The 12,173-nt window shown below is 34.0% G+C and overlaps 2 protein-coding genes across 2 annotated transcripts in view; both read left to right on the forward strand.

The window, feature by feature from the left end:
* LOC117116699 (neurogenic locus Notch protein-like) overlaps positions 1-2,771 on the forward strand; it is an 11,855-nt gene extending 9,084 nt beyond the window's left edge. The window contains exons 5-8 of the mRNA XM_033260799.1: positions 130-252; positions 682-801; positions 1,907-2,023; positions 2,650-2,771. Coding sequence (XP_033116690.1) covers positions 130-252; positions 682-801; positions 1,907-2,023; positions 2,650-2,771 — 482 coding nt within the window. The remainder of the gene's footprint in view (positions 1-129; positions 253-681; positions 802-1,906; positions 2,024-2,649) is intronic.
* A 3,720-nt stretch (positions 2,772-6,491) lies between these two features.
* The window catches only part of LOC117116700 (hyalin-like), a gene marked incomplete at its 3' end in the record, with an annotated part of 8,816 nt that continues 3,134 nt past the window's right edge, over positions 6,492-12,173 (forward strand). Inside the window, exons 1-2 of the mRNA XM_033260800.1 lie at positions 6,492-6,516; positions 7,661-7,774. Of these exons, the coding sequence (XP_033116691.1) occupies positions 6,492-6,516; positions 7,661-7,774 (139 nt within the window). The remainder of the gene's footprint in view (positions 6,517-7,660; positions 7,775-12,173) is intronic.

Below are 12,173 nucleotides of genomic sequence, written 5' to 3' on the forward strand. Positions count from 1 at the left end.
AAGCAAAAAGGTATGCAGTAGTTTAATTTAGTAAAATGCCATTTAACAGTTAATTAGGAAAGGTACGGTGCCTGTACCCACAAGACCTGTTTCGGATTATATTATGCAATATTGTTTATTTTTTTAAAGATGATATGTGTTTTCCCAGTCCGTGCAACAATAATGGAGTTTGTAATATCACTTCATCTGATTACTCCACGTTTGAATGTCTCTGCGCTGGAACCGGGTATGTTGGAGACACCTGTCAGATGGGTAAGATAAAAATAAGAAAAAAAAAAAACAAAAACAAAAAACAAAAAACAAAAAAAAAACCCCCTAATAAACCAATTGGATAAGAATAACAAGATAATATTTAAAAGGCCCATGCAAACTATTATAATCATTATTTATTATAACTTACTAAATCATAATATTTTTTTAATTATTATTATTATAATTATAATTATTATTATTATTATTATCAGCCTATTATTCTTATTATTATTATTGTTATTATTATTATTATTATTATTATTATTATTATCAGCCTATTTTGGGCAATGTATTGATTAAATGTTTAAGTATCTCAGGCTGTGTTTATCATTTTAAACTATGAGGTTTAGTATGAGTGTAAGTCACTCAGACTCAGCAATCATTTTGCCATCTGAGTGATATTATAATTTTGAGTTTTTGTCTATCTAGATGATCCGTGTTCACCAAGTCCTTGCCTTAACAATGGCGTCTGCCAATTGAATGAAACAGACTTTACTTATGTATGTAACTGTGCTGGAACTGGATATGTTGGAGATACATGTGAGACCGGTAAGTTAAAATTAAGAAAAAAAAAACATAAAAAACTAATTACAGTAGAAAGATAATATTTAAAAGGCCCACTACAAACTGTTATACTCACTATTTATTATATTCATATGATTATTACCACTGCACCATTACTATTATCATCGTAATAAAGTTATTATTTTTCATTAGCAAATAATAATTATATAATAATAAAAAAATATTATAATTATTGTAATAATATCATTTATAATGATAGTGATATAATTTTTATTATTATCATTATCATTATATTATTATAATATATATGAGAGCAGCTTAGCTCAGTCGGCTAAACTGGTGGTAGCCAATGTCTTGTGCTGGACCGTGACGATCTCTTGGACCTTTTGATCTCCTGAATTCTGCAGTATGAGATTTTCGAATCGAGTTAGTCGAGACGGCCCGAGTAGAGTTTCATGCAAATGTTTCGTACGGAAAAAAATCGCCCGGTTAAATTCTCATCGCTGCTCCGTTAGCGCCTATTGGATGACATGTTTACACCGTTGGTCTTGTGTGCATTATGGCCCATGCGCACGTTAATACGCAGTGCACTCTTCAGAAAAGAGTAGGGGATTGTCTCCCGGTGTACTGCCCAATTACCACCAGAAGGACCCTATTAAAGATAAGTCTTCTTTAGACTTTCGTGGTTTATCCTTGATGTTTACACCGAATAAATCCAGCCATCCATCCATCCATCCATCCATCCATAATGTCTAATAATAATGATAATGGTTATTATTATTATTAATTTGTTAATAATAATAATATTAATAATAATAATAATATTATTATTATTATTGTTTATGTTGTTTTTATTATTATTTTTATTATTATGACTATTATTACGATTATTATTATTATTATTATTATTATTATTATTATTAGCCTTATTATTATTAGCCTTATTATTATTTTTATTAGCCTATTAGTATTTTGTGGCAATGTATTGATTACATGTTTAAGTAATCTCAGGCTGTGTTTATCATTTTAAGCTATGAGGTTTACTATGAGTGTAAGTCAATCAGACTCAGCAATCATTCTGCCAAATCAGAATACAGTATTATAATTTCTGAGTTGATTGTCTATCTAGATGATCCGTGTTCACCAAGTCCTTGTGCAAACAATGGCGTTTGCCAGATGAATGGAGCAGACAGCTATGTATGCAACTGCGCTGGAACTGGATATGTTGGAGATATCTGTGACATGAGTAAGATAAAATAAGAATAATTAATAAAATAAACAACCTGATAATATACAGTACCAGAAATATTAGAATATAAAATATTATTGCTATTATTGCTGCTATAATAATAATAATAATTATAATTATATTAATTATTATTATTATTAGTGTTATTATAATTGTTATTATTTTTATTGTTGTTATTATTATTTTTATTATTATTATTATTATAATCATCATTATTTTATTATTATTTAGCTTATTGTTATCATTGGATGATTAAGCTTTCAAAAATATCAGCCAAATTATCAGTCTCCTTGACATTAATATAAAGTTGGTGAGAATGAATCAAATATCTGGAATAAATTCACAGATTCTAGGATCCGCCTATTATTCTAATGATATCTTTTAATAATCAATTACAACAAACCAATGGTTCCTTGAAACTCACGTTTAGAAATAATTGTGCAATCGCACACCCCCACACAAAAAGGCAATTTCACGGGGACGAGAAAGAGAAACATAATTTAAGTAGGGTTAAATCAGCCACCTGGATGAGTTATCTGGTGAACAATCTGTTTTTTTTTTTGTTTTTTTTTTCATTTATCATTCATACCAGTCATTTATTACTAATGTTTGTATTTTTCCAGATGATCCATGCAGTCCTAATCCGTGTAACGGAGGTATTTGTACTAGTCCTGACAACGTGACAGCAACTTGTGACTGTTCCGGGACAGGAATGCAAGGAGACTTGTGTCAATCAAGTAAGTGAACCAGGGGTGGCACCAGGATTTGCCCGACGGTGGGGTGGGGGGCGGGCGAGATCCCCGACGGGGGGAACCGATTCCCCAAAGAGGGGTCAGATTTCCCCGACGAAAGCAAAGTGGGCGTGGTCAAATTTCGATTGAAAGTTTTCGAAAGTGGTCCAGGGGGCGAAGACCCCGAAAATTTTGACAATTTGTGGGCTTCCAAGGCTTATTTAATCGATTTTAGAGTCCACTAACATGTAGAAAATTATATAATAATTTTATACTAAATAATTAGGTCTATTATTGCTGTAGCTCATTCCCCATTTTCTTCCAACTCAGATTTCAGCTGTTACTTCATTGCGTTTTTGACCGAGAGGTAATTGTTAGCGCCAGAATATGATTTTGTTCTATTTGTGTGCATGTTTTGCTTCCCATAGATTTTTAGGACGATGGTTGGTTTTTGTTAAACCATGGTTAAACCATGGTTAAACCACCACTTGGGTTACTGTTATAGGGTTGAGAGCTCTTCAATTTTTCCAGTAATCAGAGATTTTGCGATTGGATATAAGTTGTCATTCTAATAAATGGATCCTGAAGTTACAATTTACTTGAATGTGCTTTATGTTGCCCTTGGTTAAGTTAGTGTGAGAAGCGGTATATTTAATAATATAATATTACCAGGCTACCAAACGGTACATGCAGACCTCGGGACGAGTGCGTAAGTAGTGCGCCCGGGCCAGGCGAGAGTTTCCGGTCCTACTAAATACCACACGGAACACACGGGACCACTCGAGACCACACGGGTGCAAAAATGATTAAAATATTACCACACGAGAGTATAAAACTTCTATATAATCAATAAAAACCAACTTTTATAATGGCAATTGTCCAAAATATGGTAAAAATGATTTTTTTTTAGCTGATGCATGCTAATTAGCAGAGGTTACTACACAATATACTGTACATGAATTGGCCAACAGTTCCAGACAAAATAATAATGAAATAATAATAATAATAATAATAATAATAAAGTTGTGAGTAAATATCTAATGAAATATTACAAATTATATATTTACAAATTACAAATATATATATATATATATATATATATACAGTATGACGCTCGCCTATATATGATATATATGACGCTCGCCTTGTCAGCGAGAGGTCGCAGGTTCGAATCCCGTCGGAGGCATTTTATTACACAATGACTTTTGTAGGACTTTATTCGTTGAAAAGCTACAGGGTAGCCTACGATGTTCCATCATGTCCTTATTTAAACACTATATGTACCTTTAATGATTTATATTATATTTATTCAACAGTGTTAACGGCTAACTCCATTTAATATAATTTGAGTTCTGTATTTATTCACTTCTAATATATTTTATTCAAATGCAATCTTCTTTATTCCATTGATGTAGGCCCTTCACTGAAAAAGAAAAAAAAAACATATACGAGCTTGACAGAAAATAAAAATAAATGATCAATCTAACAATACATAAAAAATTATCATTTTCGTTTTATGTAGAATAGGTTTATTACCGCTTATGTAGCAGTATATAACGGCCTATCTTGATTGATGCTATGAAACACAGACATGAAGGTCATGGTTGAATGCGTTTCTGCTGACACGTCAATACGTTACAGATCCACAATGTCAACGCATTACATACCGACACGCGACGGGAAAAAACAACAAAACAAAATCAAGATACATCGATTTTTAACGAAATTCGGATAATTACCGTTCTAAAAGTTGGTTTCTATTGATTATTAAGTAGTTTTCTACTCTGGTGTGGTAATATTTTTATCATTTTTGCACCCGTGTGTTCCCGAGTGGTCGCGAGTGGTTCCGTGTGGTATTTAGTAGGACCCAGAGTTTCACTCTTGCAGTTTTATAGATATACTCTTTGATCGTATCTTAATAATTGCAACACTAGATGGCGCTACAATACATTATTATTAATACTCCCACTTCTCAAGGGTCCTCATGATTTTCAGTTTTCTTTTGCTGTTTTACCTTCATTATGCAAAGTTCACCACACACATGATTAATATAATTATTGTTGTTATTGCTGTTGCTCTTGTTTAATTTGATATGATTTATTGCGGGACCATAAAGCGTCATGAACTTTAGTGGACGATGAGAGTTGCTGGTACCGGGTTACCAGGTAGCACAGACTCGAAGGGACCCTTAGGGGCGAAGAAAGTCATTGATCGAGTTCCTAGTCCACACATCAAGCGCCTGAGCATCTTACATTAGATGGATATGTGCGCTATATAAAACTACACTATTATTATTTATTATTATTAAACAATTTGATTAAAAAAAAACTTTCAAAACGAAATGAATAACTATATCAGGGATTGCCTTCTAAATCCCTCTGACAAGTATTTTACATCAGCGATGAGGGCGTATCCCCATACTTCGGTTTGGGTGCTGGCATGGTATTCAAATTTCACTTCTTTTTATTTTGTGGTTTTGGTTTCCGTTCCATCTTTACACTTGCCTGATAGCGCTTAGAGACTTTTTGTATTTTGCGCTCTATAAATTAATAACCATTAACCATCTTTAACACTCAAACAATTAACTGAAGACAAATTTCTGACATTTGATCTTATCAGCGAAAATATAAGCAAATAATAAAATGTATAATACTTATTTGGAATATAAAAATTGGAAAAACACAGATGTGCTGAACTTAGAAGTCAAAATGTATTAATACGTGCACGAACATAGGAGCAAGTAAAGCTGCTGTCACACGGTCAAATTAGTACAGAAATTTTGGTTCAGTTTTTCATTTTGACAGGAATATGTAGACACTTGATATTCCCTTGCCACACTATTAAAGTTTTGATAAATAACTTGTTACCTCATAGAAATTTTAGTCTGTTTTCAATCTAAATAAGGGTATACTGATACTGGATCTATTCTTATGCAGACCATTTCCCAATGGTCTATACTTTCTATGTTCGATTGCAGTGGCAGATCTGGGTGGGGGGTGAGTTTCCAAGGAGTTCAGAAGACCCTCCTCTGTGAAAAGAAACGTAAAAAAATAATAACACTAAGTCCTGGCTTACAAAAGGCAGGCTAACCTAGGTTAGCAGATCGGACAAACTAGGCTTAGCCCAACTAGCCTTCAATTAAATAAAAATAAAAACACACTTTTTGGCTCGACGTCGTAATAATTTAAGTGTGTTCTTCAGGCCTATCGGCTCATTGATGTATGGAAGAAAGACTACGTATCCAACTACTCAATATTGTTGGAATATAGGCCTAATAATATATTGCCTATGCCTTCGATTTTTTTTCTCTATGGTATAGGGGTAATTCCGTGTCAAATCAACCAGAGGTCTTAGGTCGACCGTCTCCGATTTTTATGAAACTTCTTAAAAATGATCCACTATGTGAAAAATCAACATACACAAAAGATTAGCTCTACTGGATATGTAGTTTCCGAGATATTGACGCCCCAAAAAAGGGGCGTGGCTTTCAAGATTCGCAAATGCAATTTCCTCCAACTTTGGAAGCTTATAACTCAGGATTGGTAATAGCTATCAACTTAACTTTGATTTTCTTATGCTAATATCTTTGAAAGTATAACCTTAAGATTTTGTGGTGTAGGACATCTTTTGCTGCTGATTCCAAATCTGCAATCAGAAAAGTTGTAGCATGTACCATTGTGGAATAGCAATGGTCTAAAAATGGGACCAAATTGATTTGGAATCAACAGTAAAAGATGTCCTACACCACAAAATCTGAAGGTTATAGGTGCTGTACTTCCAAAGATATTAGCATATGAAAATAAAAGTTAATTTCACACTGCACTAATTTGTGCCACGTCCCCTTTTACATCAAACTGCCGCTACAGGAAAATAGACAGGAATTGGAGTTTAAAAATTTCAGGTTTTTCAATTCACATGAATAACTGTCAGTATAAAAAATTTTTAAAATCTATGATTCCATGGCATGGAATTACCCAACTCTTAAAAAATTTAGTTATTTCCGATTATGTTACAATATGTGTAGTTTTCAACATAGTATCTAACCATGAAGGAGCTGAGAACCAAATCTGAAATTTGGTGTATAAGTAGATCTAATATATCTGGTTAACTGGTGTAAATTTAAGAAAAGATTTTAACTGTCCACATGACGAACCGTTAATGGGAAACATAGGCTTTTTTCACTTTTTAGGGCTGGTCCCAACTTTGAATGGATGCCATTCCATTTTAATTCATTTCATCAGCCCGTGCTTGCTTGTGGCTAGAGACAACTACATAGATAATATATCTGTAATTTAAGATGTATACACTCACTCATACGGACACAGGGTGACATTGAAAATCACAAAAAAATTGCGTCATTAAACAAAGTGGCTATTTTGAGTGCAGATAACTTAAAAAAAGATAACAGTTAATCTGATGCCATATTTGTGTAATACGGTGAAATATAAGTTAGAATACCAAGTTTGACCTTGATAACTATTACCAATCCCGAGTTATAAGCTTCCAAAGTTGGAGGAAATTGCTTTTGCGCATCTTGAAGAACCACGCCCCTTTTTTGGGGTGTCAATATCTCGGAAACTACAAAACTTATAACCCTATTTTTTTTTAAGTGTTGGTTTTTCACATAGTGGATCATTTTTATGGAGTTTCATCAAAATCTGAGAGGGTCATACTGGAAGTTTTTTGAAATCTGGTTGATTTGACACGGAATGACCCATAGGCCTAAGAATGATATATAAAATAACCTGACCTTTTTTTTAAAAGACACGTCAGAAGTTGGGAAAGCTCATTTCCAGCCATCTAGGAATCAAAATTTTCCACTTACCACTTACATATTTACATGAATGCCATATGTTACCTAATGATTTCAAGTAATTATCGTATTTTGTTATTAAATATTTAGTTAACCCGTGTTCTGGGGCGGCGTGTATGAACGGAGGCACTTGCAATGACCTAGGCAATGGCACCTTCTCTTGTAACTGCACTGATGATTACGAGGGTGATACATGTGACACTCGTAAGTATTAGTAGTCTTTTAGTATATTACCAAAGAGTATGAAACTGCAAGAGGTCCGACTCTTGGTTTCGTTGGAACGTAATCCTGTTTTAAAAATATTACCACAAAGGGGCGTGTCCTTAAATAAAAAAAAGTTTCGAGCAAACTTCAACTTCTAATAGGGCGCCCCCTATCTGCTGGTAGTACTTTTTGAGCATTTCATTGTTTGCATACAAAATGAGTGCAGTCGGACTTCTTGCAATTCTATACTCGTTGATATTACTGGCACTGAGTGCCAGAGCATTCATTAGTAAATGCTTGCTCAGGACAGACACCGACTTCTGGGCTTCACATCCGTCTATTTAGGCCTCTTCCATTTGATATAATGGATGATATATTAAGCATATTGAATGGGGGTATTTTTTGGGTCCGTGTAAGGCGGACCCAGAACCTCACTGCTGTTCTTGTTGTTGTTGTTAATGTTACTAACGTCCATGGTCCTTTTTTGAAGTTTGACCTCAGTGTTCCCCCACACCTTCAAAACTAAACGGGTTTCATCGAAGGACTGTACATTACTGCCATTACCACAAATAGGATGTTGCATAGGTGGCGCGGTCGGTTAGCCATGTCTCCTAATATAAGTAGTATAGTGAAAAAATGGGCCCCCGTGACCATTTTTCGGGGACCAAGGTTTCTCTGCTGATTTGGCATTACTAGGGTATAAATAAAAAAATGAGCGGGGGTGAGCCTCCTTAAAAAAGGGCAGAACATGTTTTTTGTCAATCAAGAGAATGGCTCATAACTTTACTTCTACTCCATGAAAAAGGGTAAATATGGTGTCTAACTATATGTTATTAGGGTCACTGAATTCAAATAGACATGTTTCAAAAACCTAGGATGGCAGCCATTTTGAAATTCAAGATGGCTGCCATAGTAATCGTTGAAAATCAATTCCAGTATAATTTCACTTCCTGTCGTTGAAAAATGGTAAATATGATGTCTACTCATATGTAATTAGGCTCTCTGAGTCCAATAAGAATAACTTCTATAAGCTAGGATGGCATCCATTTTGAAATCCAAGATGGCCACCACATAAATTGTCAAAAATCAAATATTTTGATATATAATTGCATTTCTCCTCACTCAAAAATGTGAAATTTGGGGTCTAATCATATGTTATTCACATTTTTGAGTCCAATGAACATAGTTTCAAAAACCAAGCATGTCAGCCATTTTGAAATTCAAGATGGCTGCCGTAGTAATCGTTGAATATCAAATATTCCAGTATATTTCTACTTCTTATCGTTGAAAATGGTAAATTTGATGTATTCTAATATATGTTATTGGGCTCTGCAAGTCCAATAAGCAGTTTCAATAAGCTACGGCAGCCATTTTAAAATTCAAGATGGCTGCCACAAAAATCGTCGAAAATCAAATATTTTAGTATATAATTGCATTTCTCCTCTATAAAAAATGTTAAATTTGGTGTTTAATCATATATGTTATTGAGCTCACTGAGTCCAATGAGCATAGTTTCAGAAAGCTAGAATGTCAGCCATTTTAAAATTCAAGATGGCTGCCGTAATAATCGTTGAAAGTCAAATATTTCAGTATAATTCCACTTCTTGTCCTTGAAAAATGGTAAATTTGATGTATTCTTGAATGTTATTGGGCTCTGCAAGTCCAATAAGCATAGTTTTAATAAGCTAGAATGGCAGCCAATCTAAAATTTAAGATGGCCGCCACAAAAATAGTCGAAAATCAAATATTTTGGTATATAATTGCACTTCTCCTTGATAAAAAATTTTAAATTGGTGTCCAATCATGTATGTTTCTCAATAGAAATGGTAAATTTGGTGTCTAATGACTTGTTATGGGCAATCTGAGTCCAATTAACATAGTTTTAAAAGTATGACAACCATACGTTTTTCCAATATGTCTGCCATTATTATGTACACATTTTACCTTACAAAATGCAAAAATAATAAATCTTTAGAAATACTACCACTTATATTATACAATAAAACATAAGCATTTGTTTGATGAACCTGTCTGTCTGGAATAAATCACAATTAGGTTCATACGTTATCATGCTCGGACGATTCATCGCTTGTTTCATCATCACTCTCATCGCTACTGTCACTATCATTTCGTTCTAGAACTTTAATATCACTGGGTAGGTTTGGCTCAGTACTTCTTTCGGCATAGCACTTTCCATTAATCAGTTTCCACCCACTTTTTGTTGGTGATTGATTGATTCTTAAGGAAAAGTTTAATTGATTGTATGATTTGGCTCTTTTAATATGCTGAAGTAGTGAACATTTGTCTGGTGCCAATCTTACATGTGACTTTCTCTTTTTGTAGGACTTGGTCAACCTTGCCTCTGTTGTGTTTTTGCTTTTGTTGTCGTTGTATATAAACTTTAAGACAAACTTAAGTAAGTTTTTCAAATGTTGAATTTGTCACAGCAAGCAATAGATTCTCTACAGGATTTCAACAGATTTTTTCTTCTTTGCTTTGTCGAACATTATTGAAAATCTTTGCCTTTTCCATGTCCAAAGAATGCAGAATTACTGTCACAGCCGGTCAAAACATGAAGTTGAATTATGCTTTCTGCCATTTAATGCCCACACAGATCCTTACAATTGACAAACACAGTTTCTTCTGATATTTTACAGATCATTAGTTCTCCTGGCAACTTGTGTGCAACGTATGCAGCCGAACATACACATCTGTATCCTCCGAGTCTATTACTACTGGTTTAGTAACTTTGCAGCTTGTTCTGAGATAGTAGTAAATAGTCAGCATCGTTTTATCTGCTTCTGCCTGACTACAATTAAATTCTGGTATCTCACTATTATCTGCTAATCAACACAATTTTCTAAAGAGTATAACACTCAAACTCCTTCAACTTTTACTTCTTCTTGCTGGGGTTTCTTTAATAAATTCTTGTATTCTTGACTTGTTGTAATCGCTCTTCGGGATTTTGTTAAACTCTTTACTTGATAAAAACTGGTCCTGTAACTTCATGTGTGTATTAGGTATTTTCTGTCCATTTGATCATCATTCTCTTTCTTCATATTTGATCGACTCTTCTTTACTGTATGGGTCATTAACACATATAATGGCTGATGCATTGTGATGTCTTTTAAATATAATATATGTGCATTTGTTGACATAATTCTCCCAAGTAAATAAGGAACCATCTTCATTAAGTCTTTGTTCTTTATTAGGGATTGCCTTTCTGATGACCATGCCCGTATCGATGATAGCAGTGTATTCTGTATCTGCAGAATTGGTTTTTGTATCCATACCGTGGACAAGTTTTGATTTCTGGCATTTTCTAAATGTACCATTAGCATTGAATATGGCCAGAGATTTAGAGGTTACTCTCACCAAAGTTACAACTTTTGATCGACAAGTGGAATTATATACCAAATATTTTATTTTTTGACGATTTTTGTGGTGGCCATCTTGAATTTCAAAATAGCTGACATGCTTGGTTTTTGAAACTATGTTCATTGGACTCAAAAATGTGAATAAAATATGATTAGACCCCAAATTTAACATTTTGAGTGAGGAAAAATGCAATTATATATCAAAATATTTGATTTTTGACAATTTATGTGGTGGCCATCTTGGATTTCAAAATGGTTGCCATCCTAGCTTTAAATAATGAAGTTATTCTTATTGGACTCAGGGACCTAATTACATATGAGTAGACATCAAATTTACCATTTTCCAACGACAGGAAGTGGAATTATACTGGAATATTTGATTTTTAAAGATTACTATGGCAGCCATCTTGAATTTCAAAATGGCTGCCATCCTAGGTTTTTGAAACATGTCTAATTGAATTCAGTGACCCTAATAACATATAGCTAGACACCAGATTTACCCTTTTTCATGGAGTAGAAGTAAAGTTATGAGCCATTCTCTTGATTTTAGCGGCCATTTTAAAAATGGCCGCCAAAAAACATGTTCCGCCCTTTTTCAGGAAGCTCACCCCCGCTCATTTTTTTATTTATACCCTAGTGATGCCGAATCAGCAGAGAAACCTTGGTCCCCGGAAAATGGTCACGGGGGCCCTGTTTTTCACTATACTATAAGGGAATAAGAAAACTGAAGGTCGTGAGTTTGAATCTCGTCTTGGTATTCAATTTTATCTTCTTTTTTTTTTCAATTTTGAGACATTTTATTTTTTATTTATTTTTTAAAACTTATTTTTACTATGAACCCTTGCCAAAAACCCAATATAATAACTTACGGCACTGTGATTTAAGCAGGGAGTTGTTATAAATAACAACTCCCTGATTTCAGCATGTTTTAATAGTGTCAACAAAAAACCCCGTCTAAAAGGTGCATACACGAAGCGTTAAACGCTGAATAGAGGTAACCGGTGAACAGTTTCTCATATATA

This window comes from Anneissia japonica, unplaced genomic scaffold, assembly GCF_011630105.1.
Source record: "Anneissia japonica isolate Jap-2015-1 unplaced genomic scaffold, ASM1163010v1 scaffold2284_len378405_cov197, whole genome shotgun sequence".
In the NCBI taxonomy this organism is placed as follows: domain Eukaryota; kingdom Metazoa; phylum Echinodermata; class Crinoidea; order Comatulida; family Comatulidae; genus Anneissia; species Anneissia japonica.